At 46.5% G+C, this 27,947-nt stretch overlaps 2 protein-coding genes across 2 annotated transcripts in view; one reads left to right on the forward strand and one right to left on the reverse strand.

The window, feature by feature from the left end:
- Positions 1–774, reverse strand: part of XPNPEP3 (X-prolyl aminopeptidase 3) — a 38,563-nt gene extending 37,789 nt beyond the window's left edge. Inside the window, exon 1 of the mRNA XM_058673405.1 lies at positions 342–774. Coding sequence (XP_058529388.1) covers positions 342–405 — 64 coding nt within the window. The 5' untranslated portion in view covers positions 406–774. The remainder of the gene's footprint in view (positions 1–341) is intronic.
- Positions 775–782: 8 nt separating this feature from the next.
- ST13 (ST13 Hsp70 interacting protein) lies at positions 783–27,919 on the forward strand. Its single transcript, XM_004589480.3, has 12 exons — positions 783–1,058; positions 6,197–6,254; positions 7,222–7,297; positions 8,875–8,945; positions 12,406–12,472; positions 16,574–16,658; positions 16,766–16,876; positions 20,127–20,229; positions 21,054–21,170; positions 21,407–21,455; positions 23,010–23,143; positions 27,387–27,919. The coding sequence occupies exons 1-12, from the start codon at positions 949–951 to the stop codon at positions 27,513–27,515; spliced, it is 1,110 nt and encodes a 369-aa protein (XP_004589537.1). The 5' UTR covers positions 783–948; the 3' UTR covers positions 27,516–27,919.
- Positions 27,920–27,947: the final 28 nt, after the last annotated feature.

Below are 27,947 nucleotides of genomic sequence, written 5' to 3' on the forward strand. Positions count from 1 at the left end.
CATTAAGGATTTTCCAGACACATACACACGCCAGCCAGCCGTGGGAGAGACGGTTGTTGAGACACTGGATTTTATAGGGATTAGAGCTTGCGGTGCGTGGGCCGGGACATCCTTGTGAGCATAAGGAAAGCCACCTTTTCTACCCCACACACTTTAACCGGGAGAGGAAACCTATAGCCCACCCTCGCCCGGGCGCAGCCGGTACCCAGAGTTTGGGGTTTAGGAGCGGCAAGGCTCCTCGCACCAGGGTCCGCAGAACCGGGGTATCCCCCCAACAAAGACCTGAATCCCCATCTAAGGCATCTCGGGCGCAGGCGACAGCGAGGGAGGACAAGTCTGACCTGAGAGGCCGCGAGGGCCCGCCATGGCGGGAACCAGCCTGGGAGCTACAAGCAGCCAAGGCATGACGGCCTAGCTCACGCGTCAGGAATTGAAAAAAAGGAGAGATCGCACAGCTTCCAGCGCGGCCGCGTCGCCAGGAATCCAAACGCACCGGACCGTCCCCTTCCGGCGGCGCGGGCTGATGGCGTCACGAGGCCCGCCGGTTCCTTGGCAAAGTCTAAGTCTTATCCCGGGGGAGTTAATCCCTCCGATGCTAGAAGACCACATTCTGAATGTCTCCCTCCCTCCGCCCTCCTTGAAGGCCAGCTCCCAACCCGTAGGAAGTTGGCTGGTTGTGGGAATACTGGTTCGGAAGCGTGTGGGGAGTAGAGGCAGGTAGCGGCACGAACAGCCACCCTTCTAGAAAGTTCGACGCAGTGCGCAGGAGCAGAGGCGGAGCGGAGCCAAGGACCCGGGGTCACGCGACCGTCGGGTGGGCGGAGCCAGCGGCCGGGGAGGTTCTAGGCTGTTCGGCGTCGCGGCAGCCGCCCCCTTGTCCGCGGTCACGTTGAGCCACCGCCCGGGCCTGGAGTCGGTCGTCCAGCCGCCGCCCGCCGCCCGCCCACCATGGATCCCCGCAAAGTGAACGAGCTGCGGGCCTTCGTGAACTTGTGCAAGCAGGATCCGAACGTGCTGCACATGGAGGAAATGCGCTTCCTCAGGGAGTGGGTGGAGAGGTGAGGGCCGGCCGGGCCTGGCCGGGAGGGAGCCGTTGGCGGCGGGAAGAAGGGGGGAACGGGGCCGAGGAGGGGTTCTCCCTCACCGTGTAGGCACCTGAGGCCTCCGGGAGTCGCCAGGGGCGTGTCTTGGGGCGAGCGACGCGTGCAGGCGCTGGCGGCCCATGGACGCGGGTGGCCGGGGGCGGGTGGCCCGCGGCTCCTGGCTCGGCGCGCTCTGCGGAAAACATGGTTCCCCTGAGTCTCCAGCTCGGGAGCCGTGTGCTCGCCGTTGCCGGCCTCGCCGGCGTGGTGAGCTGCAGAAGGACTGCTTCCCGAGACCACCCCCACTGCCCGCTCCGCAGAGCACGTCGGGGGGCTTCTGTCCGGGCCAGGCAGGCAGTCCGCAGCAGCCACGCCGGTGCTCGGGTGCACGGGGAGTCGGAGGGGAGCACCTTCCCGCGGGTTGGAAGAAGCTAAAACAAGCTCCTCGGAAACATTCATCAGTTTCTTCCCACGGGGTTTTAAATAGGGGAAGATGAACTGGTAGTTACCCAGATAATTGGGAGAATTTAAATTTTTCTGTTTAATTTGAAAGCGTTATAGACAGCGAGATCTTTCATCCGCTGCCTCACTGCCCAACTGGCCCCAAGAGCAGCAACTGAGGCGACCCCGAGCCAGGCGCTTCTTGCGGGTCCCCCACGTGGCTGCAGGGGCCCGGGGCTTTGAGCCGATGGGAAGTGGAGCAGCCTGGGCTCAGCCATGCGGAGCCCATAGGCCTGGGCAAGGCTTAATAACTGCTCTGCCGTGGCACCAGCCCCCAAAGAGTATTTTCAACAACTTCGTTCTCTAACGGAGAAAGTTAACAACTCTCAGCGGTGTTTGCTGAAAAACTCTTAGGGTTTTGTGTTTTTTTGTTGCTGTTGTTAGGCTTTTCTCCCCATCAGTTTCCTGTGTACTATTGTGGCCGGGAGTTCGACCCGAAACACTGCCGCAACCTCGTTCTTTGTCTCACATGTGGACGACTCTAGGTTTATTGAGGAAAGGGAGGAAGAGGACTGCTCGCAGTGGCAGGAGGAGGGGGTTCTGGGGAAGGGAAAGTCCTGAGGTAACGTGGACATCGTGCTCCTGGGGGAGGCAGTCAAAGGACAGAAGGAGAAAGCCGTGTCCACGTGAGCGGCGCCGAGCCGAAGGACATCAGGAGAGTGGGCCCGTGACTGCTTCCTGCCATGCTGAGCGTGGCTGGGAACTCGGGCTCTGGGACAGTGACCCGAGATTAGAGTGTGCCGCGGCGCCTCGCTTGGGCAACTCCAGAGACGGGGCTTGATGTGTTGGTCCTCCTGCAAGGGGAGAAGCACGCTGTTAGGTTTCAAAAGGTAACTTCACCAGGGACCTGAAGCCCAGCCTGCCTGTTGCCCCTTTGTCACGGGAAGTGCTAATAGCCTTTGAAACTTACATGGTACTAAACAGCCTTGAGTCGGAATCCTGAACCCAGATCTCTGCCAATTGATGTAACATCACCAGGAATTCAGGGGAGGGTTTTAAACTTACAGTGACACCTTGAGGTAGAAACTTGGTCTCTGTTTCATTTTGGCATTGGTCTTAGCAGTTAAAATGCTCTTGTTCTATATTAGAGTGCTCGGGGTTCGTCTTCACTGCCTTGTCCCACCTTCCTGCTGATCAGATGGCCCCTGGGAGGCAGCCCCCTACATGGGGGGCCGAGCTCCTGAGCCTGTGGCAACCATGTAGGAACCCGAGGGTAGAAGTTCTGTCTCGTGTGTCCTCCCCCTTCCCCCAATCACTTTTTTGGAGATTTTTTTAAATTGGAAAAACATCTGCGGAGAGAAGGCGATACAGAGACAAAGCCTTTCTGTGCACCAGTTCACTCCCTGGTGGCCATGGGGGCCGGAGCTGAGCCGATCTGAAGCCAGGAGCCAGGAGCTTCCTCCAGGTCTCTTGTATGGGTGCAGGCTCCCAAGGCTTTGGGCCGTCCTCTGCTGCTTTCCCAGGCCACAGACGGGGAGATGAATGGGAAGTGGAGCAGCTGGGACATGAACCGTGCCCATACAGGATCCTGGCAAGGATTTAGCCATTAGGCTGTTGTGCCAGGCCCCAAATACAAGTTTAAGTGTATTAAATTTAAATTTTTGTTGACAGATTTTTATTAAGGTTGCCTCAGGATGTGTTTGCCTTTGCGTAACTGAAAACATTCGGAGGCTTCGGCTTCCTGGGTCACTGCAGCCCCCGAGGCCCAGCTGCAGTCCTGGGCTTGATTCCACTGTCGCGCTTGCTGGGGTTGAGACTATTTCAGTGTCTCTGCTTTTCGTATTACAGATATATAACATATTTAGTTAGTCAAATTCATGTGGGTTGCCAGCACTGCAGGTGGGGACTTTTAACCTGCTTAGATCACGGTGCTGGCTCCTTTAGTAGGATTGTTAAATGAAGTGAGCAGTACATTTCTGCCCACCGAAATGTGCGTTTTTGTACTTGCACATGTGTGTAAGTAATTAGCACAAAGCAGAATGAAGGTTTTAATTTTCTAAGAAAATTGGTGATGATGTCTTGAATGTGGGTTAAATGTGTCACAGCCCATGTGATTGTGTGAGAAGAGAGCCTACACTGACCAGTCGAAGTGACAGTTTTTGGATGGAAGCTGGCTTGCTCAGAATCTTATTTCTAAATGCACATTGATGTTTCCTTGCAGTAGTTAACTGAATTTGGAATGTTGAGAAAATCGTAATTTATGAATAAGCCCTCTTGTATCGACATTTTTGTAACTGAAAGAAAATTTTGAAGTGCTGAACAGAGGAGCTTTTCTTCCTCGGCTGCCCACAGGGGCCGCCCACCGCACTGTTTTCCTTAGAGCTTGCTGCAGCCGTCAGACTTGGGCGGCTCGGGTAGGTGACGGCAGGCTGTGTGTCCCTGAGCTACACACTGCGCCCGTTCCCCAGCAGCTCCCTTTACTGGAACAGTTCTTAAGCTGCCTCCAGTGAAGAGCTTGCCAAGTTGACTATTACAGGCTAGGTACATATTTTGTATTTTTCCCTCAACTTAGATGTAAGATAATCTGATTTTTTACAATTAGGTTTAGTGTTAATATATTTCTTTGCCGGAATGTCACTTCCCAAAGTCAGAATGCGGCGGTTCTGTTTGAATGTGACCCTAAGTGCATTCCTGACGATGCATTTTGAAGCAGAACAGTTTAAGAAGCCTTGTGTCTTCATTGATGTTTAACTGCAAAGAGCTAGTGCTTCTGGACTCTTCCCCACAGAGAAGGATTTTGTGGTGTTTATAGGACATGTTACTTTGTGGAATGGCATGTTGAGGTGTGTTGCGCCCATGTTAGGATTGTGCTCCTGTCCCAGAGGAGCCGTTCCGTATGAAGGGTTCTGAGTCCGTGCAGATGGCCTGGTGACTGGGGTGTGTGGTTTTCCTCAGCAAATGGCTTCTGTAAGAAATTGCAGATTTAGTATCTTTTTCCCCCCCTATTTTACTTATTTTTATTCCATTTGCTGCTTTGTATTTATGCACAGTGAAAACCGCAAGATTTGACGAGGTATTTTGAATCACATAAAATTGACACACCCACATACAGTGCCTGATAGAAAGCTGCGTGAAAGTTAGAACTTTACTGAAAGCTGGACAGTGAACATTTGGAAAGTGCTTCAGCTGAAGTGAGATGCTATCGACAGCTACCGACATGCACCTGTCAGCCAACAAGAGCTAAGCACTGGCACTGAGTTCTCACCCACTGCTGAGGAATGGAGCTGGGGAAGAACCACTTCACAAAATGGGAAGCCATTTCAGTTCAGTATAACCATACTGTGTCTGTAAACTGAACAGTTTTGATGAAGGTAAATGTTGTGGCAGCTTACGCTGAAAAAAAAAAATCCCAGCTATTAGAGTGACACTGCAAGCTAGTCTTCCTGTGCTGTGGTGCAGGCGTGTCATGGGTGCCAGTTTGAGTCCCAGCTGCCCTGGTTCTGATCCAGCTCCCTGCCATGTGTTTGGGAAGGGAGAAAGGATGGCCCAAGTCCTGGAGCCCCTGTTCCCGTGTCTTTGACCTGGAAGAAGCTCCCGGTTCCCAGCTGGGAATCCAGCTGGGTCTGGCCATGGCGGCCATTTGGGGAGCGAACCTATGGATGAAAAATCTCACTCTGTCTCCCCCCCCTTTCTGTGATTCTGACTTTCAGGGCATTTTGGAAGAGTCTCTTGTTTCTCAATCAGTGGCTCTTGTTTCACACAAGGGTTGTTGCCTGGGACTTGCAACTTCCGCCATTTTACAGTGTCTGTAAATTCATGATTTAGTTGCTAGATTAGATTTTACACAGCCTGTATGCTGCAAATTCTACACCAGATACAGTGTGTCATGCTAATTTTGTCTTTCTCTTTACTTTTTAGTTATTTGCATATAACTTATGCCATATCCCTGGATTGTATAGAAAGGATAGACTAGTGGGTACACTTCAGGAGGGAGGCAAGCAGTGTGAATAGAAGAAAGAATCCGTTAGATCAATACCAGATGAAACATTTTGACTTAAGATACATAATTATTTCATAAAACTGCTTGTCTGAATTCAATAGACTACTCTTGCTAATTGTTCTGTTTCAAATTTGGATTTGAATATACTAATTAAAATCTAATGATTTTGTAAAAACTTATTTTTATTTGAAAGAGTTAGTAAAAAGATTTCCCTTCTCCTGGCTCACTTCCCAAATGTTGATAATATCCGGAGCGGGCTGATCCTGAGCCAGCAGCTGCTGGATCTCCCGCTGGGGCCTTGGGGCGCAAGCCCTCGCCCTATCCTCTGCTGCCCTTCCAGCGTATGAGGAGCCGGACTGAAGTGGAGCAGCTGGTGCTTGAACTGGTGTCTGCATGGGATGCCGGTGCACAGACGCCTGCTTCGCCATGTGCTGGCCCTGAGAGCTAATGACTTTTATGAGTGGTTCTGTTATTTGTGTTTGGCCTGTGCTCATTTCTCTGGATGGATGGGAACATATCATATATATAATTAGGCTCATTGAGCTAGGTCAAAGGTTTGCTAAGTTTTTTAAAGGTAAGTGTCTCAGTGTCACGACTTTTTAAAGGGCATGAATATTGGTGCTTGGTTTAATGGATTTTAAATTTCTAGATAATTGTTGTTTTTTTCCTTAAGCATGGGCGGTAAAGTGCCACCTGCAACTCATAAAGCTAAATCAGAGGAAAATATCAAGGTAAGCTTTAATTTCATTTGTATATTTAATGATAAAATAGCATTTTAATTACTATTCTTAAGTTACACTCCAGATTTCTTCCAGATTACTTGGAAATAGGATGTTTTAGAGTTGCAGTAGATGGCTCTGTGTCTTATCCTCTGTGGATACTTTGTTAGTATTTTGAGATTGCCCCACCCCTCCCCCAAGGGTTGCTTTAAGCTATGATTCACAGTGATTTAGCATTTTGGAGAAAAGATGTAAAAGATCAGGAGCAGATTGCTAGTAGATGGAATTTAGAGAATGGGGAAAGCATATATATATTTTTAAAATTATTTTATTTTGATAATCTTTACATAGTTGATTAGGGCGCAAAGGGTCAAGGGCTACAGGAAAGTGGGTACAACCCAAAGGGTCAAGGGCTACAGGAAAGTGGGTACAACCCAAAGGGTCAAGGGCTACAGGAAAGTGGGTGTAACCATTGTTTCCACATTATTGCTTTTTTTTTCTGTGTCTGGGGTAAAGAGGGAGATAAAGGGAGAAGCCCCACTCAGCCTCCCACCCATCCCAGGTCCCCAATGTGGGGCATGCTCCGATGGTCCTGCTCAAGTGGTTTTCATAATTCAGCAGTTCTGAATTGCTGCCAGTCTTGCCACTGCAAGCACGATGACATCGCTGCAGGATCCACTGGCTGACACAGTCCACCTCAGAGTCTCTGCCCAGATTTTCACTGCCAGCACTTGGCTGGGGTAGTTGAAATGGGGGTGTGTTGATGATAGAGTAGGGCCATGATGCCTATTGAAGGTATTCCAAAACACGCTGTCTGGATGACAGTAGGTTCTAAAACATTGTTCTGCAAAGTGGTGAGGAAGGGAAAATTAACAATGGGAAGGTAATGTATTGACTGCTTTTGCATAGATTTGTCTGAAATATGACATATTCTGGATATTATTGAATATTGAAAACACTGTTTCATTTCCTTTGCTAGGAAGAAAAAGCAGATGGTAAGAAGGCGGAGGAAAACATCGAGGCGGACGAGCCGTCGAGTGAGGAGAGCGATCTAGGTGAGGAGCCGGTGCTCGGTGTTGGGTGATCCAGGAGCCGGTGCTCTGTGTTGGGTGATCCTGGACGGATCTTTATGAAGTGACTAGATCACTGTCTGATGTGAGCTCCAAATAAAACTTTGTTTTCTTTCTTTCTTTTTAAAGATTTGGTGATTTTTAAATTGGAAAGTTAGATATACACAGAGGAGAGAGACAAAAATCTTCATCTGCTGGTTCAATCCTCAAGTGGCTGCAATAGTCAGACTTGAGCCAATGTGAAGCCAGGAGCCAGGAACATCCTCCAGGTCTCCCAAATGGATGCAGGGTCCCAAGGCTTTGGGTCATCCTCAACTGCTTTCCCAGGCCTCAAGCAGGGAGCTGGATGGGAAGCGGGGCTGCAGGGAGTAGAACCAGCGCCCATATGGGATGCCAGTACTTGCAAGGGGAGGATTAGCCAATTGAGCCATTGCGCTGGACCCTTTCTTTTCTTTTTTTTTTTTTTTTTCCTTTAAAAAAAAATGATCATTTAGGGCCTTGATCGGGCCAGGGACTCAGTTGCACATCATTAATATTTATATTAAGGTTAACTGTTTCCTTAGTATTTTAAAAATGTAAATCATATTAAAGTTATTACTTCATTAAGATATTTTTAGGGCCTGGCATGGTAGGTAGCCTTGTAGCTAAAGTCCTAATCTTGTATGCATCAGGCAGGATTCCATATGGCCGCCAGTTTGTATCCCGGTTCCTCCACTTCCCATTCAGCTCCCTGCTTGTGACCTAGGAAAGCAGTGGAGGGTGGCGCAAAGCCTTGGAACCCTGTGCTTGCCTGGGAGACCCAGAAGAGGCTTCAGGCTCCTGGCTTCCAATTTTCTCAGCCTCAGCTGTTGCGGCCACTTGGGGAGTGAACTGGCTGATGGAGGAGCTTTGTCTCTCTTCTCTGTATATCTGACTTTCCAATAAAAATAAATATGAAGAGAGAATGTCTGAAAAGAAAAGGTTTTAAAAAGATTGTTTATTTGGAAGACAAAGTTATAAAGAGCAAGGAAGAGAGAAGGACATCTTAACTCGTTCACTCTCCAAATAGGCCAGGGTAAAGCGAGGAGCCGCGATCTTCCATGTGGGACAAGACGGCAAGGCCCCAGCTTGGGACCATCTCGCATTGTTTTCCCAGGAGCTGGATGCGTAGTGGGATGCAGGATGGCACGCATATGGGATGGTGACAGCCATGCTGTGGGCAATACCAGCCTTAGATGAAATATTTTATAAAACACATTGCAGTGTATTAGTGTGTAGAAGGTTCCTTAAGTCAAATGGTGGTTTTTACACTGAATCACCAGCTTGTGCTCTGGTAACCACTCTCCAGCGGCTGAGACAGTCTGGTGGTGCTCTGACTGTGATGTTCCAATTAAAAGGGAATGTCCTTATTAAAACAAAACTCTTTATTGGGGAACTACTTTATAATTAATCAGTATTTAAAGTTTTAGTAAGTATTAAGATTGTTAGTTAGCTGGCTGTAGTTCTTCAGTCTTTGCTTCAGGTGGCTGGCGGCTGCTGTCTTGCACAGCCCAGAATTTCCTCTATTTTCTCCTCATGGACAGAAATCGACAACGAAGGTGTGATTGAGCCAGACACTGATGCCCCTCAGGAAATGGGAGATGAAAATGCAGAGGTATTTGCATTTTTACTGATTCATTAAAACGCTTTTGTGTGGTTATTTTATTTACCTACCTAGAATACTTGGGAAAATATTCATGTGTTTAACTGTACTCCAACATTAATCTCCGAGATCCCTCTTGTGTGATGTTTTTTGTTCTTCTGTAAATTTGCATCTCATGTGACTGCTATTCAGTGTCCCCTAAAGTGGAATTGCCTCTAATGTTTTCGTGTTTACCAGGTAGGGAACTCTTTAATGCTTTTTAATACTGCGTTTTGACTCTCCTGTCTTCTATGTCGTCTGAGCCCTGTTTCGGTTTATGTTGGACTGTTTTCACTGTTGAGTTTTATTTCTGTTACTTTATGCTGAATTGTGTCTGATGTGTCCTGTTGATGCTTTAATTGCAAAGGGTTAAGTTTTCATTTCAACACTTTCAGTTTAATTTTTTTTAAAGATTTATTTGTTTTTATTGGAAAGGCAGATATAGAGAGAGGAGAGACCAAGAGGAAGATCTTCCGTCCGATGGTTCACTCCCCAAGTGGCTGCAATGGCTAATGCTGAGCCAGTCCGAAGCGAAGAGCCAGGAGCCTCCTCTGGGTCTCCCATGCGGGCGCAGGAGCCCAAGGCTTTGGGCCGTCCTCGACTGCTTTCCCAGGCCACAGGCAGGGAGCTGGTTGGGAAGAGGGGCTGCCAGAATTAGAATGGATGCCCATATGGGATCCTGGTGCGTTCAAGGCGAGGGCTTTAACCACTACACTCTCATGCCAGGCCCTCAGTTTAATTTTTTAAAAAAGCTATTTATTTGAAAGTCCTGGTATGTGATGCAAGTGCTAAGGTCCCATGTGAGCGCTGGTTTGTGTCCTGACTGATCTATTCACTACCCATCCAGCTCGCTGCTTATGGCCTGGGAATTGAGTGGAAGCTGGTCTAAAGCTTTGGAACCCTGCCTCTATGTGGGAAAGCTGGAGGAGGTCCTGGGTCTTGGCTCCTCTCTAGGGTCAGCTCAACTCCAGCCGTTCGGGGAGTGATCCAGTGGATAGAGGATCTTTCTATCTGTCTCTCCTCGCTGTAAATCTGGTATGCCTTTCCTATAAAAATAATTTTTTTTAAGTGTTGACCAGAAGGAAAGACAGAGAAAGGTATCTTCCATCTGCTGGTTCACTCCCCAGATATCCAGGGCTGGGGAAGGCTAAATCCAGGAGCAGGACCCAGGACTTGGACCAACTGTGTTCCTTTCTGAGGCACTTTAGCAGGGAGCTGGATCGGAAATGGAGCAGCCAGTGGCTCATGGGTTAGTGTATTGCAGGTGGAGGTTTAGCTCGTATACTGCAGCACCGACCTCCACTTCTGTTCTGAGAATTGGGTGTTCAAGCACACTGTGTTCCCTGTGTATTTCCTGGCTCCTGCTCGTTACATTGCCTACAAGCAGGAGCCTGCGCTGTACACGTGGTGTCTTAGCCACAAGTACTTCACCTATGGGGAGTGTTGCTGAGGCCTGACCCTTGTATGCGTTCTGACATCGAGGACTAAGTCTGTCCATCAAAGCTTTGGATTGACACCACCAACTCGAGTATTCAGGCTTAGATATACAGAGAGGAAGAGGGACAGAGAGGAAGCTCTTCCATATGCTGGTTCACTCCCCAAGTGGCCGCAATGGTTGGAGCTAAGCTAATGCAAAGCCAGGAGCCAGGAGCTTCTGGGTCTCTCACATGGGAGCAGGGTCCCAAGGCTTTGGGGCATCCACTACTGCTGTCCCAGGCCACAAGCAGGAAGCTGGATGGAAAGTGGAGCAGACGGGACATGAACTGGCACCCATATGGGATCCCGGCGCGTGCAAGGCGAGGACTATAGCCACTAAGCTACCGGGCCTGACCCTTGTTTTATTTTAACTTTACAATGTACAATTATAGAAGAAGGGCTGACTTGTGATTGAATTACCAGAAGATTTTTTCCACCTCTGTCCTTTGCTGTTCCTTCTGTGGTACAGACTTGTTTTGGGGTCACTGTTTCGCTTGCCTGTCATGGAGATTGGAGCTCCATGCTTGGAAGAGCATCTGATTAGACCACGTATATTCTCCCCGTCTGAGCCTATGTGGTTCTTGTGTGCATTTCCTTCCAAACCAGTGCTGGGCTTGACGCCTGCCACAGGGTGAACACATCCGATGCGCTGAATTCTAACCTTGGTTTACTCTTTGTGGATTTCTGCATTTTAGGGAATTTTAGACTTGTCTGGGGATATCATGTATACTCTCTTGCTCTAAACAGAAGCTATTTAAAACTTTTTTTAATTTAAGGAATTTATTTATTTATTGGAGAGGCAGACAGACATATGAATTCCTGCATGGTTCACTCTCCCAATGCTCACAATAGGCCCTATGCCTCCCCTGTGGTGGCTGGGAGCCAAGTCCCTGACCGGTCACCAGCTGGCCTCCCAGGATACACATGAGCAGGAAACTGGATGGCAGTGGAACTGGGACTAATCCTAGGCACTCTGTTCTGGAATATGGTGAATACGGTGTCTAGTTGACAGCCTGAAACCAAACATCCTGCTTCAATATTTTCGTTAAGAAAAATAGTTCGTTTTTATTTGAAAGACAGAGATGGATCTCACATTCTTTGGTGCAGTCCCCATGTACCTGCCACTGTTGGCCAGGCCAGATGAGGCCAGAAGTCCCCTGGTCAGTCCAGGTTTCCCAAGTTTCCAAGTACTTGAATTGTTGACTGCTGCCTCTCTGGGTGGCAGTTGGGCTGTGACCAAGCAGCACCAAGAGTTGGGCTAATCCAAAGCAGGGGTCATGGGTTTCTTCTGTGTGTCCCGCGTGGGTGCAGTGGCCCTAACATGAGCCATTATCCACTTCCTTCCAAAGTATATTTGCATGGAGTTGTAGTAGAAGTGGAACAGGTGAGACTGAACCAGTGCCCACATGGCGTGCTCGCGGCAGGTGGCAGTTTTACGTGCTACACCACAATGTTATGCAGTTTTTAACTTGGTAATTTTACGTAGCTTGGGAATGATGGAAATATTACAGTGGCCACTGGCAGAAGAAAGAAATCCCTCTATCAGAATTCAGAATGAGAAGAAATAATAGGATGTGAGGGCGATCTGGCTGCGACATCTGTCACCCCATTGATCGCCAGGGTTGAGAAGAAATAATACCTTTTTTGTGAGTCTGTTGGGTTAATTAATGTTTGTGTATAGTTATAAATGAGTTATAAATGAGTTATAAACACATCATTTGGGGTAGAGAGGAGCAAAGGTGTTGTCTGGGCTGTGGTAGTTTCAGGGAGGGAAATTTGTATGAAAGGTTTGAAAGTTCATTGTTTATAGCCTCTCCCTAGTTGGTTATAATGAGTGTTCTCCCTGCTTTCTGGAGATTAGAGATGAATGAATACGGGTTGTGACTGCCTTACCCTGCAAACGCCCTGGTGGCTTCCTCTGCCACCTCTAATTTAGTGCTCAATTTCTCTATGTTAGATAACCGAGGACATGATGGATCAGGCAAATGAGAAGAAGGGGGCTGCCATCGAAGCCCTGAATGATGGTGAGTCCCTGTTTATTTTCCCTTTGTTACGTTCTTGTAGCAGTTTGAATTCTCTCTACTGTAGAAACTATAAAATAGTGGAAAACAGTAGGAGAATTTGCATTCATGGAGTATCTTACACTGGAGAAAAGCGGTGTTCTCTTACTCAGCCATCATCTGTTAATAGAGGCCGAGAGTGTCCGTGGCCATCACGTTGCCTCCAGGCACGTACACACCCTGATCTGACTCAAAGTCTGCTGCCTTAACTCTGTCAAAGTGTGTAAAGTTGTTTTTACTCATATGAAGGCAAAGTGATGGAGGGAAGTGGGGGGTTTGAAAGTTCTACTGGTTCACTTCCTACTTGGCCACAATGGCTGGAGCTACTCTAGGCCAAAGTCGGAGCCCAGAGTTAAATGTCTCCCCGGTGGGTAGCTGGGCCCCAAGTTCTTCAGCTGTATCTTCCACTGTCTTCTCTAGCACCTTAGCCATTAGCAGGGCACCTGAGTGGAAGCAGAGCAGCTGGGACTTCAAACTGGGCCCTGAGATGCCAGTGCTGCTGGCGGCAGGACGGTTACCATGCCAGAATGCAAGTCCCCTGAGTGTGGAAGGAACTCCAGCATATAAGCGGCAATACCCTTGACAGACAATGATCGCAGGCATGGCCCTCTTCTAGTCCCTGCATGTTAGATCTTAATGTTAAGTGTATTTTTAATGTTGTTTGCATAGTTGAGGGTCACACACCCATGTGGGCCTCTGATTAGAATGGGGAGTGTCGAGGGAGGGAGGAGAGTTGAGGGACAGATGTCTCAGGTCTTGTTTTTTCCTTCTGTGTCCTCAGGAGGGGAAGGGTGAGGGGACCCTCCTTGGTTTTGGGGTTTGAGTTCAGTAGTCTTGTTGCATAGTCCCCCAAAAGCCTTGCCTGGGTGACCTTAGACCTGATCCCGTCCTGGCTCTGCGTTTGTCAGAGGATGCTGGGGCTTAGCAGGGGAGTTACTCCACTTGTCCTCCCAGGCCTGCATCTTACGCTCCCAGTGGGTGCTGCGGCCCTGCTTGGCATAGTGCACCCCAACCCCGGCTCCCATGAGTGTCGGTGTGATCTGGGGTCGAGCCTGGTTCAGCTTGTCACCACTCCCAGCTTTTGCACAAACCAATGTGTGCTATAGAATCTGCCCTTAGATCAGGTCTCTCATGTTCCTTCGGGTGCTGGGTCGCAGCCTAATAATGGCCAAACCCTTGCCCTGACACTGGGTGAGTACTGAAGGCTAGCAAAGCCAGGCATATCCCTCAGCCACAGCTTTTGTGATGCTACTCAGCCCAGCCCAGGTCTCCCACATTGGCCTGACACCGATAGGCCCTCCAGTTTCCCTCCTCTAAACCACTCTATATCAGCTCTCTTGTGGACCTGCCAGTGCAGTGAGCTGATCTGTGAAAGTCCCTAGAAGTTATGGCTCACCTTTCACACATCGCTCGGTAGATGGTGCTCAACCCAGCACATCCCCAGAGCCCTTCCCTGGACAGTCTGCATAGGTCTCCCACGCAGGGGCAGGATCCCAAGGCTCTGGGCTGTCCTGCTGCTTTCCCAGACTGCCGGAGTCCAGCTCCAGCTGAGTTCGGAACTCGAGAAGGGTGCATGGAGTAGGCGTAGGAAAGAAATGGACCACTGTGATTTCATGATCATAATGGACAATGCAAGAACGCTGTCCCGTTTATTTATACAGCAGCAGTCACAAGCTCTGGCATAGACTTTTATTTCACAAAAACTCAATAGAAGTTCATACTACAATTCTTATTCTACAGCTCAATCTTGAATTAGTTAAGGTATGAAATGTATCATAAAGAAAAGGCGAACCTAAAGATCAAGGAAAGAATGAAACCCTAAACATAGATCCCTTGATTAGCATAAGGTCCATGGGGACAGCTGAGACAGCAAGCTCACATTGATAGTAAAAAGCAGCAATCAATCCCTGAATGGATTAGGGAGGTCCGGTGTCCTTGCAAAGGAAGGTGGAGGTGCAGTCAGGTGGCTGTAGAGACATCCACCAGGCCCTGCCTTGCAGCGGGAAATTCCTTGCAGCCCTGCCTGCAATGGAACAATCCTCTTCACACCTTCGTGTACCCCATATCCACTGCTCGGACCCCAGCACTAGGCCGTAAGTGGGGAGCTGGATGGGAAGTGGAGCGGCTGGGACACAAACCAGCAGATGCAACGTGAGGATTTAACTACTAGGCTACCACTCTTGGCTCTAACCTAGTTCTAATTTTCGAATTTGTACAATTTTGTGTCCTTTGTAAGGGAGGGAATATTAATGTTTTAAATGAGGGATTATGAGCGTGTCCCACCCAAGGATGACAAAGGCACATCTGTCAGGAACACATTGAAACTGTGCTGGGAGTGTCTTGGTTTGAATCCCCAGACTGGTACTGAACTAGGGCTACATTCGCACCATCAGCATTATGGGTGGCTGTGATGGGTTAGTGTTCTGCAGAGTCCAGGATAATTACTGTGTGATCCTTTCTGAAAGCAAATGGTGTGATAATAGAGACCATTCAATTAGTGAAGGTAGAGTGGGAGTTTGGGTGGATTTTGTACATGATAGGTTTGAGCTGCTTGGTAGACGTTAAATTTAATTATTATAGGTCTCTGTGGTAGCAATTAGAAAGACCTAATATTTTTCTTTATTATTCTCATGAATTCAGATCAGTTTCCCCAAAACATCAAAGCCACTCAAGTAACACCCTTAGAACATTCTTCCTCACATAGATGTTTCTAAGACATCCTCGAATGACTGCTGCCTGTCGGGTGCTGATGTGGTTGGATAACAAGGAGCAGCCCACTCTCCTTCCCCTCTGGGAACAGGAGCATTTATCCCACCCATCTTAGTCCTTGCATTGACCTCTCCCACCCTGATCAAAGACACACATGGGCATACATGTTTCTCAACTATGTAAATGATATTAAAAATAAAATTAAAAACTGGATGTTTCTGTCGTGCCCACATCCTGTATCAGAAGAGTATCTGTCCTGGCTTGACTTATTAACTCCAGGCTCTTGGTAATGGGCACCCCGAGAAGTTAGCAGCACTGGCTCTGGTGTCTGCGTCTCTGCTGTCCATCTGGGAGACTTGGATTGTGTCCCGTACTCCTTGCTTTGGGACAGATCCAACTGCTGCATGAGTTGTTTGGGACATTTGAGGTGCAAGATAATTACATTTTTGTTCAAATAAAATGAAAACTATGAAGACAGAAAGAATGGCAGGCTTTGGGTAATGCTGGATTAAGTTGCTCCTAGGGATACCCACATTTCAGATTGGAGTGCTTGGGATGGGGCCCTGTCCCTGCTTCCAGTCCAGCATGCTCCTGTTTGCCAGGGAGGCAGAATGAGTTCTTTGTAAGGATCTGCTTTAAAGAGCTGACTTTGTATACTACATGAGCAGTTATTTGCTTTTATTTGCAAGGCAGAATTTACAGAGAGAGAATGAGATCTGGGCAAGATTTTCCATCCACTGGTTCAGTAACCACATGCCTCAACAGCCAGAGCTGAGCTGTTCCAAAGCTGAGATCCAGGAGCTTCCTTGGGGTCTCTCACATGGGTGCAGGGTCCCAAGGCTTTGGGCCGTCCTCTACTGCTTTCCCAGGCCATAGGCAGGAAGCTGGAAGGGAAGTGGAGCTGCTGCTGGGACATGAGCCGGTACCCATGTGGATGCTGGTGCCACGGGTTGGAGGATTAATTTGCAGTGCCACAGCACCAGCCTCCTATATATGTTAAGACACTAGTACTTTTTTTTTTCTTTTCACCGTACTGAAAGAATTTAAAAGACCTTAATTGCATAGAAAATAAAAATTTACATAGAGCGAAGGCAATATATAGAGATATTAAATCTACTGGTTCGTTTTCCTTTTAAAGGCCACAACGACCAGTGCTGAACTAGGTCAAAGTCTGAGTTGTGGGGTAGGGGCTAAACAATTGCCAGAAGTGGATGAGAAGTGGAACAGCCAGTAGGCCAACTGGTGCCCATATGGGATGCTGGTATTGCTGCCTTGGTGGCTTCAGCCACTGTGCTGCAAGGCTGGTTCGTGTTTTCCTCTGTGAGATATTGATCAATACTGTTTGTGTCTCTTCAGGGGAATTGCAGAAAGCTATTGATCTGTTCACGGATGCCATCAAGCTGAATCCTCGCTTGGCCATCCTGTATGCCAAGAGAGCAAGGTTAGAACGCCACAGACACACGTGTCTCATTTGTTTATCTAGAATTATTTCTGTGATGATCGCAATGTTACATTGTTTGAAATCAATATTTTTAATGTATTTCTTAGTGTCTTCGTCAAATTACAGAAGCCAAATGCTGCCATCCGAGACTGTGACAGAGCCATTGAAATCAACCCTGACTCGGCCCAGCCTTACAAGTGGCGCGGGAAAGCACACAGGTGAATCCTGGATTTGGTAACGTGGTGTACTGGGCTTTGTTAGACGGAAAATAAGAACCTTGTGTTTTCTTATTTCCTGACTTTTTAAACTTAACATTGAACAACCAATATATTTCAGAATGTGTCAGCTTTAAACTGCTTCAGTCCCTGCAAGTGTGAAAAATCAGGACAATGGGAAAATAAAATGGTGCATTTAAGCATTTAGTTGTTCCTGAAATCAACATGTGATATTTCACAAATGAGTCTAAGATTTGTTTAGTTTATTTAAAAGGCAGATTACCAAGAGAGGAAGTTAGACAGATCTTCCTTCAACTGTTTCACTTCCCAAATGGTTTGCAAATTGCCTCAACAGCCAGAGCCAGGCCAGTATGAAGCCAACAACCCAGGGCTGCTTCGTGGTCTCCCACATGGGTCGGGAGCCCAAGGACTTTGCCAAGACACATCAGCAAGGAGTTGGATCGGATCCGATGCATCCATATTGAATGTTGGCTCCACAGACGGAGGATTAACTTAACACAAATGAGCATTTTTATCTTGCAACTGTAATTCATGAATTTTATTTTATGTGGATTGAGAAAATATTACTGGGAAGGCAGTAGAGAATGGCCCAAAGCTTTGGGACCCTGCACCCATGTGGGAGACCCCCAAGAAGCTCCTGGCTTCAGATTGGCTCAGCTCTGGTCGTTGTGTCCACTTGGGGGGTGACCCAGTCAACAGAAGTTCCTTTTCTCTGTCTCTCCTTCTCTTTGTATATCTGCCTTTCCAATAAAAATAAGTCTTTGTTTTTTTAAGAATTAGGTGTGTATGACATCTGCTTTATTGGGTTAAGCTATGAATAGAATTAAAAAAAAAACAAGGAAATGGAACAGCCAAGACCTGACCTGGCACCTGTATTGGATCTCAGTGCTTGCAAGGCGAGGATTTTAGCCACTGAGCCAAAGCACTGGGCCCTAAAAATATGTTTTTCATTCAACAAAATGTATAATTGGGTTTAACATTAATTTTTTTCCCCCTCAATGTTTGTGTGTGTATATCTTATTTGAAAGGCAATGGACAGATGAATCTTCCCCCACCTGCTGGTTTGTTCCCCAAGCCAAAACTGGGGGCCTATAGCTCCCTTGGACTCTCCCAAGCACCAGGACCATCATCTGTTACTGTGTCAGTCTCATTAGCAGGGTGCTAGGCTGGAAGCAGAGCAGCTCAGAGGCTTCAGGGCAGTGGCTTAACTTGCTGAACCACAGTGCAAGCTTTTCTCGTCCCCCCTTTTTTTAAAAAATATTTATTTATTTATATTACAAAGTCAGATATACAGAGAGGAGAGACAGAGAGGAAGATTTTCCTTCCAATGATTCACTCCCCGAGTGAGCGCAACAGCTGGTTCTGTGCCGATCCGATGCCAGGAGCCAGGAACTTCTTCCAGGTCTTCCACGTGGGTACAGGATCCCAAAGCATTGGTCTGTCCTCAACTGCTTTCCCAGGCCACAAGCAGGGAGCTGGATGGGAAGCGGGACCACCAAGATTAGAACCGGTGCCGGTATGGGATCCCAGCGCGTTCAAGGCGATGACTTTAGCCATTAAGCCATGGTGCCGGGCCTTCCCCCTCTTTTTTGTTTTTAATGATTTCCTTAGGAATACATGTATATGATCGTGTATGCATGTATTTGACAAGCAGAGACAGAGAAATAAAGAGATCTTCCTTCCACTGGTTTAGTCTAACTACCCATAGCATCCAGGAGCCTCCGCTGGGTCTCCCACATGGGTGCAGGGTCCCAAGGCTTTGGACCATCCTGTGCTGCTTTCCCAGGCCACAAATGTATCTGGGTGGGAAGTGGAGCATCTGGGACACAAACCCACACCCATATAGGTTCCTGTTGATTGCAGAAGGAGAATCAGCCAGTGGAGTGGACTTAATGGGCTGCATGCTCATTTTCATTGCTGTCCTTTACCACATTCTTATTGTCCTTGCCAACGTGCAGCTTGTGCCTTTTGTCATCTTTTTGGGTTTGGAGAGGTTTGAAGGGACGGAGAGCTCTATCTACTGATTTTATTTTGTAAAATTCTGGCCCAGTCCTGAAGGTGGCAATGAGAAACTCAAGTGTTTGACCTGGGTGGCAGGAACCCAGTTACTTGAACCATCACCCACAACCCAGTTTCTCTTTAGCAGGAAGCTAGAGTGTGAAACAGAACTGAAAGTTGAATCTAGGCACTCTGAGACTTAGGTGTATTGTGTGTTAGTGTTTATGTTTGGGAGTCAGAGTGATGAAGGTAACTTGCATCTATTGGTTCTCTCCCAAAATGACCATAGTTGCTGTGGCTGCTCTTGTCTGAAACCTGGAGCCCTGAACTGCAGTCGGGGCTCCCACATGGCTGGCAGCCCACGTGCATGTGTTCCTGGAGCTCTGGGATCTCCTGAGAAACACCTACACTCTGTTATGAGAAAACCTTGCTTCCGAGAACACCAGGAGGAAAAACAGGAGATAGGAATGATCTTGGAGTTTTCAGAATTCCTGGAAAGTACAGTTACCTTTCAGGCATGCTGTTTACTGTCTACATTGAAGTGATAGGATTGGAATCCTGAACTTTTGCATTATAAATCTTTATTGAAATAATTGGATCAGAATTCTAAACATTGTGAATTTTTACCTGCTTTCTGCTCTATGTGACAAAATAACCCCTCATTATGTATTTACCCAGTATCATATAGCTATTGATTTTCTCATAGATAATTGCTGTAAAACCCTCCCATTTATTTTGTTCGTGGCAAGGGGTCGCCCTTGGACTGGAAAATAAAATCATTTCACTCTCTTTGGCATCTTGCTCAATTGCTTTAAACCCCAACAGCCCGAGTACTTGGACCATCATAGACACTTGGCATGAATTGGGTTGGAAGCAGAGCAGCTTACAGGTGAACCAGCAGTTTGGTTTGGTTTCGCACACGTTGCAACCTGCAGCTGAACTCCATGTGCCAAAATGCTGACTTCTAAAGTACTATGTTCTAAATACAGTCAAGAGTGTGTGTATGTGTATAAAAAGCTTATTGTATCTTGGAGGAAGTCTGAACGCCTTCAGGTTTTTATTGGGTTAGTTAATGTTGTAATAGTAATTGAGTTGGTTGATGGAAGTTCATACTTAATACTTTTTACTTGTCACAGTCTCTTTTTTATAAGGAAGCAGCACATCAAGCCACATAAATAAATATATTGTTATTTTCTCCAGAAAGTATTTATTGTCATTTTTAAATTCATTTCAGACTTCTGGGCCATTGGGAAGAAGCAGCCCATGATCTGGCCCTTGCCTGTAAACTGGATTATGACGAAGATGCTAGTGCGATGCTGAAAGAAGTTCAGCCAAGGGTATGTGCCAGCAGAGCTAGGGGTGATTGCCACTGCTGTAGCCCACAGTTGTGGCACTTAAACCTGGCAGCCAGAAATTACGTTAAAAAACGTAAAGAAATAGACAAGTTGTGAAGTGAGGTGCGTGTTCAGTCCTTGGAGTGTTTAGGTCTGCATGTTTTCTTACACCATATTGGAGCAGTTGCTGTTACTTTGTTTCTGAGACCACAGTGAAACTGTAACTGGAAAAAGGAGTATCAGGTTTATCAGAAGGAAAGAAAGAATAATGTATAAAATATAAAATGTAACCTCAGTTTGAGTGTGGTATGTCCTTATGTGTTGAAGCTGTATTCAGCTACTTTGGGAGTTAGGCTTCAGCCTTAGTAAAATCCTGAATGCAAAAATTAAAACATTTTGCTTTTTGAAAGCACTAGGCTTATTTATTTGAAAAGCGGAATTAACTGGGAGCAAGAGGGAGTAACAGAACTTGCACCCATTCATCACTCTTAGACGGCCGCCATGGCCAGTGCAAGGAGGACAGAGCTCTGCTCGGGTCTCCCGTGTTGCAGAGGCCCGAGCACGTGGGCCGTCTTCTGTTGCTTTCCCAGGCGTTGGCAGGGAGCTGGCTGACTCGTACAGATTGCCAGCATTGCTTGTGGTGGCTTTCCTGGTGACGCTGCTACGCTGGTCCATGTGTCAAGGTGTTTAAATAAATACGTTCATTTTCAGAATTGTGTGTTGAATGAAGTATGTCTCCTCAAAGAAAAGGAACTTTTAACAGAATTGTTGTCTGTTGACCTTGCGACTTTTGGAGCAGGCCTCACTTTGTGGCTCTTTCTGTCTAGGCCCAGAAAATTGCAGAACATCGGAGGAAGTATGAGCGAAAACGTGAAGAGCGAGAGATCAAAGAGAGAATGGAAAGAGTTAAGAAGGCTCGAGAAGAGCACGAGCGAGCGCAGAGGGTACGTGTGAGGGGGAACAGCGCAGAGGGTACGTGTGAGTGGGAACAGCGCGGGGGGCGAGTCTGCGCAGAGGGTACGTGTGAGTGGGAACAGCGCGGGGGGTTGTGAATAGTCCAGTATCGTGAGTGAAATCTACTAGCATGTCTTACTGCATGGGTGGCTTCAGGATGAACAGTGCGTTGTTGCTGTTGTGTAATTTGTTTTCTTTCTCCTTTTTTTCGTGTTATATGTTAAAGGAGGAAGAAGCCAGACGACAATCAGGAGCTCAGTATGGCTCTTTTCCAGGTATGGATTAAAGAAATCAGTACTGTTCTGCTGCAAATAATTAAGTTGGATTCTGATTTGGGGTTGGAGCGCAAGAAAGTTGAGATACTGATCTCTGTTAAATTTGAATGTATTGAATAATGTTAGTTCCTGGAACATTAATGAGACTTATTCCATTAGAATCTTATGTTAATGGGAATATTTAGTGTGTATTCTTCCCCCTCAACATTTGAATAGTATTACTAACGTTATTTGAGAGATTTTATATCTGGTTATTTATTCCACAAATGCCTACAAGAGCTGGGCAAGTTCAGAGCCATTCTCTGTGTTGTAAATGATAGAACCCTTGAGCCAGGGTTCTGCATTAGAAAGACTTGTAGGGTAGAAGCCTGAGATGGGCTTTCAGTCCACATGGTTGACATGGAATACGGGCTTCTTCCTCAGTCTTTGGATTTTATTTATTTGAAAGGCAGAGTTAAAAGAAGAAGACTTCTGTTCACTAACTCTCACTCTGCATGTGGCCCCAGTGGTAGGACCTTCCTGCGGGTCTTCCCCATGGGTGGCATGGCCTCAAGCATTGGGACATCTTCTGCTGTTTCCCGGGCACATTAGGAGAGAGCTAGTTCCTAAGTGGAACAAGCAGGACGTGAGCTGGCAAAGCAGCGTTGCTGGTAGCAAGTTACCATGTTACCCTCCAACGGCGGTCCACTTACCAGTCTTAACTGCTCGGGTAAATGTGTCTGTGCAGTATACATTTTACCATTTGTGGGAATTTGAACATTATACCTTATTGCAAATAAGTAACCTGTTGTGATTTTAAGTATTTCTGAATTGCTATAGTGGAATTTTGCTTTGTTCTACAGTAATATTCATGAAGTTTCTAGAAACGCTAGATGGAACCGGAATCCACATTTTAAAAATTTTTGTAAATTTAATTTGAGGAGCCAGCATCCAATATGGGTGCCAGTTTGAGACCCAGCTGCTTGGCTTTTGATCCAACTCCCTGCATATGACTTGGATAAGTAGGGGAGGACGGCCCAAGTCCTTGGGTCCCTGTACCTTCTGCAAGATTTATTTTTTTTTATTGCAAAGTCAGATATGCAGAGAGGAGGAAAGACAGAAAGATTTTCCATCCGATGATTCACTCCCCAAGGGAGCGCAGTGGCCAGTGCTGTGCCAATCCGACGCCAGGATCCAGGAACTTCTTCCAGGTCTCCCACGCGGGTGCAGGGTCACAAGGCTTTGGGCCATCCTCAACTGCTTTCCCAGGCCACCAGCAGGGAGCTGGATGGGAAGTGGAGCTGGCGGGATTAGAACCGGCGCCCATATGGGATCCCGGGGCTTTCAAGGCGAGGACTTTAGCCGCTAGGCCACGGCGCCAGGCCCAGTGTCAGTTTATTTTTAAGGGAAAAGCGGAAGCTAGAGCTGAGTGGCTCTTTGGTTCTTCCTGTGTGTGTACCCCCCCAGTGGAGAGTGTGTTGGATGTCTGAGCTGTACAGGTCTTTGATTTGCACTTCAGTTCTTCCTGTGTGTGTCTGAGTGATGTCTGTGCATTTCTGTGATTTGCCGTTACAGGTGGCTTTCCGGGGGGGATGCCTGGTAACTTTCCTGGAGGAATGCCTGGAATGGCAGGGGGTATGCCTGGAATGGCAGGCATGCCTGGACTCAATGAAATTCTTAGTGACCCTGAGGTTCTTGCAGCCATGCAGGTAAGACCTTTGACTTTTATATGATTAGGGCATTTCTTTAATAGTTCTAGATGAAGACAGATTATGCCCAGGCATTGTGTGTTCGGGTTTTTGTTTGTTTGAAGGAGTTACAGAGATCTTTCGTCCACTGCTTTTCCTCGGCCGTGAGCAGGTTGCTGGGAGCTCTTCAAATGCTCTACCACTGTGTCGGCCCGTCGCTGTTGGGTGTTGCTTTTTTTTTCCGTTTTTTCTTTTTTTCTTTTTTCTTTAATGTATTTATCTTGGTTTCCAGAAGGGTACTTTTTCATGTGCAACATTAATTTTAATTTTTTTCAGTTCATAAGTTTTTTTAAGAGATCTATTTTTATTGAAAAGTCAGATTTACAAAGGCAGAAAGATCTATAATTTTTATTGGAAAGTCAGATTTACAGACAGAAGGAGAGATAGAGTAAGATCTGACTGCTGGCTCACTCCCCAAGTGCCTGCAACAGCCTGTACTCAGCCAACCCAAAGCCAGGAGCATCCTCTGCTGCTGTCCCAGGCCACAAGCAGGGAGCTGGAAGAGGAGTGGAGCATCTGGGACATGAACTAGAGCCCATATGGGATCCCAGTGCATGCAAGCTAAGGATATTAGCCACTAGGCCATTGCACAGGGCCGTTACAGTAAGTTAAGTTTTAAAAATTGATTTATGGGAGAATCAAGATGGCGGAATAGGGTAAGGACATGTTTAAACGGACGGAAAAACATTTAATCAGGATGAAGCAGAGAGGACATATTCCAGGAAATGGGAAAGGACAGAACAACAGCAGAGGGATACCTGGAGACTGACAGACACAGGGAAACAGCGGGCACAGCAGTGTGATCTGAACTCCACCAGCAGCCAAAACTCCACCAGCAACCAGGTGGGAAGGGACTTTCACTGGGAGCTTGGGAGGTGAACCCAGACGAAGAACTGTTTGTTCTGCTGGTCCGTTTGATTTGACCAGGAGCAGAGACAGAGCAGCAGATCTCAGACGGGCAGTGCGAGAACAGAGTGGATTTCATAGCCCAGTCAGCCCCCTAGAGCTGAATTGGGCACCACTTTGCGTAAGGAGGAAAGGGCAGGGGAAAGGACTGAGCATGCGCTGAGCTAGGAGTGAGCTTATTTCTGACTCGGTGAACTGCAACGACGTGGCATTCTACGGGTTCCACCTGTGGCATTCTACGGGTTCCACCCGGGGATCCGGGTTCCGCCCTTGGATCTGACGGCCAGCAAATCAAGAACTGTAGTGGTGGTACGTCAGGCGCCATTTTGCGCACTGTGGCAATAGCTTTGGGACTGCAGGGGACAACAGTGAACTGCGCATGTGCTGAGCTCGCAAGAACTCGCTGAGGTCCGGGGTTGCACTGGTCCAGCAGGAAAATAATACCAACTGTTGCATCGTACCAGTCAAAATAGGTCCATGTGGCACCCAGACCTAACGTCCAACAGGTTCCGACAAGATCAGCGCCACCAACAACCTAGCTATATAGGACACCTGGTGTCTCCCTAATCCTGCGACCTGCTCCAACCGTAAGTGGGAGAAAGGTTGCAGAGACAACGATGCAGCCTCACCACAGTATCACAGGGGGTGGAGAGTGGTGAGCCAAGAGCTGGGGCTGTGGAGACCCAGGTGGAAATCTGACATAAGAACCCAAACCTGGAACTCGCTGGAGGTTGTGGCACAAGTGGCTACAAGCAAAAAGTTGTGTACCAACTGCAGTAAGTAAAATCGCATTGTAGACCTGTGGGTGACACAGCTTAGAAACCTGCCCCAAGGAGAAGACTCTGCTAACCAAAAGTGCAATGACGAAGAGCAAAAGAAGAGACAAAGGCACAATGAATAACACTGAAAACTCCCCTGCAAAGGAGCAAATGCCAGCCTCAGAGTTAACTGAGGAAGACATTGAGTAAATGGGGGACACAGAATCCATAAGACTCATTTTTTTTTTTAAAGATTTATTTTTATTACAAAGTCAGATATACAGAGGAGGAGAGACAGAGAGGAAGATCTTCCGTCCGATGATTCACTCCCAAGTGAGCCGCAACGGGCCGGTGCTGTGCTGATCCGAAGCCGGGAACCAGGAACCTCCTCCAGGTCTCCCATGTGGGTGCAGGGTCCCAATGCATTGGGCCGTCCTCGACTGCTTTCCCAGGCCACAAGCAGGGAGCTGGGTGGGAAGTGGAGCTGCCGGGATTAGAACCGGCGCCCATATGGGATCCTGGTGCATTCAAGGCGAGGCCTTTAGCCGCTAGGCCATGCCGCCGGGCCCCATAAGACTCATTTTAAAGATTCTGATCAACAATGAGAAGCTCATGCAAGAGTTCAAAGAATTTAAGGAAGCAATAAAGCAAATCAAGGCTGGTATATCAGAAATTAAGAACACAGTAGAGCAAATTAAAAGTACGGTGGAGAGTCTCCAAAATAGAATGAAGCAAGCAGAAGAAAGAATCTCATAATTGGAAGATATTTCCTGTCATCGGGGAAGCGAACAAAAAAGCTGAAAGCAGAGCTGGATCAGGCCAAAAAAAGTATTCAAGAATTGAAAGACACTATTAAGAGGCCAAATCTAAGAGTTATGGGAGTCCCAGAAGTTGCAGAAAGAGAAGCTGAGTTTGCAAATGTATTTAACGAAATAATAAAGGAAAATTTCCCTAATTTGGAGAAAGAATTGGGAAACAAGATCCAGGAGGGGCACAGAACTCCCAACAGGCTTGATCAAAAGTGATCTTCACCACGACCTGATAATCCAGCTCTCTTCAATTGAACATAAAGAAAAGATCCTTAAATGTGCACCTGAAAAAAAATTGACATGTAAAGAAATGCCAATTAAGCTCACAGGAGATCCATCACAGGAAACTGTACAGGCAAGAAGAGAATGGAGGGACATATTCCAGATTCTAAAAGAAAACGTCGGCCAAGGATAACATATCCAGAAAAACTTACTTTCGCCTTTGAAAATGAAATAAAATTCTTCCACAGTAAAGAAAAGCTAAAAGAAGTTGCCTCTTTCAAACCTCCGCTACAAATGAAAGTTCAAGATATTCTCTTGACAGAGAAGAGGAATAGCACCTACCAAAACCAAAGGCAAACGGGAAGAACATCCCAGTAAAATGACAACAGAAGACTAAACCAATGAACAACCCATTCCTAAAATGACAGGACCAACGTCACACCCATGTATATTAAACCCTGAATGTCAATGGCTTAAGCTCAATGAAACATCATAGATTAGTAGACTGGATTAAAAAACAAAACCCATCTGTTTATTGTCTGGAGGAGACACACTTCAACAAAGATCAGCAGAAACTATATCACATGGGTTTTGTTGTTTTCTGTTGGTTTCATCTCTTCAAAACACCTTTTGATTAAATCATTCAGTGACTGGTAGATCATGCAGTGGCATCATTTTCTTCAAGAAGGTTCTTGATTTTCATTTCTTCAGCTACAGATTAGTCATTTAATAGCATGTTATTTAACTTCTTAGTGTTGTTAATTTTTTTTTTCTCCCTGGTGTTGATTTTGTTTTTTGGCTCTTCATTTACTGTGATATCTAGTAACATGTCATTTAACATCATGGGATTGTAAATTTCTATGTTTCTTTGTATTGTTGATTTTGTATCATGACTTTTCATTTAAGGGGATATACAGTAGCTGTCAAATGGAGACTGACATCCAGATGTGATGATGTAGTGTGGTGTGCATTTCTGCTTCCAGACAAAGATGGACTTACAATGAAACTGTTTAGTTTATCTTGACAATAGGATTCTGGACTCTGCCATTGTCCATGCCCGCAGTGATGGACATATGACTGAGTATGAAGAACTATATGTTAGTAATGATACAGAGGAACTGGGTGGGGGGAAGGAATTGGGGAGGGGATAAAGGAATATGGAACTGTATCATAAAATGATAGGAATAATAATAAAAGGGGGAAAAAACTGAAAAAAAGTTGATTTATGGATAGTGCAGGAGTCACTGGTATTTGTAACCAAGTGTCCTTTTGTTTGTATCAAAATTGCATGTGCTGTTTTTCAATATCTAGTTCAAGGGACATAACTGAGCTTAAGCTTTTGAAGTGCACATTCATAATATTTGTATCTCAGGAACTGTTCTAAACCCTAGCTAACTTACCATGACAAAATATGGGCCTATTAGGCAGTTAGCAATAGGTTAATAAACTTATTCCCCCAACATGATAACTTTAAAAAGTCTAAAAGAACCAACTCCTCCTCTTTTTCAGGATCCAGAAGTTATGGTGGCTTTCCAAGATGTGGCCCAGAACCCAGCAAATATGTCAAAATATCAGAACAACCCTAAGGTTATGAATCTCATCAGTAAATTGTCAGCCAAATTTGGAGGTCAAGCATAATGCCCTTCCAACAAAGCCCTTCTGAAGGATAAGCAGCCTAGTCACCTAATGGATGTCGCAATAATACAAACCAGTGTACCTCCGACCTCGTGGCTGAGAGAGCTGGGTGCTGAGACGACGGCCCCACCCCTCTGCACCAAATGCAACAGAAATGTTTGACAGTGATTTGCCATTAGGGCATTCATCCAGATAATGTTTTACTACTAGGAATTATAAACTTTAAGTTTTTTAAACCTTATAAATATTTAAAACAAATTGAAAGGGTGTTAATTCCTCCATTTTTATTTGCTAATCATTTTGGGATTTTTTCCTTTGACTTACCGGGCAAGGAAAATACACAAGAACAAAAGATTGATTGCTCTAGTGTGAGTGGAATAAAGATTTATTAGTTGGCAGCATATATATCATTTAAATAGATGACAGTTTAGTTGG

Source organism: Ochotona princeps, chromosome 15 (genome assembly GCF_030435755.1).
Source record: "Ochotona princeps isolate mOchPri1 chromosome 15, mOchPri1.hap1, whole genome shotgun sequence".
In the NCBI taxonomy this organism is placed as follows: Eukaryota; Metazoa; Chordata; class Mammalia; order Lagomorpha; family Ochotonidae; genus Ochotona; species Ochotona princeps.

Excerpts from the sequence above, each read along its gene's own strand:
- ST13 (XM_004589480.3), top strand. The coding sequence starts at position 949 with ATGGATCCCCGCAAAGTGAACGAGCTGCGGGCCTTCGTGAACTTGTGC. Across the intron at positions 6,255-7,221 it reads AATCAGAGGAAAATATCAAG|GAAGAAAAAGCAGATGGTAA; the intron begins GTAAGCTTTAAT and ends TTCCTTTGCTAG. Across the intron at positions 16,659-16,765 it reads CTGTATGCCAAGAGAGCAAG|TGTCTTCGTCAAATTACAGA; the intron begins GTTAGAACGCCA and ends TGTATTTCTTAG.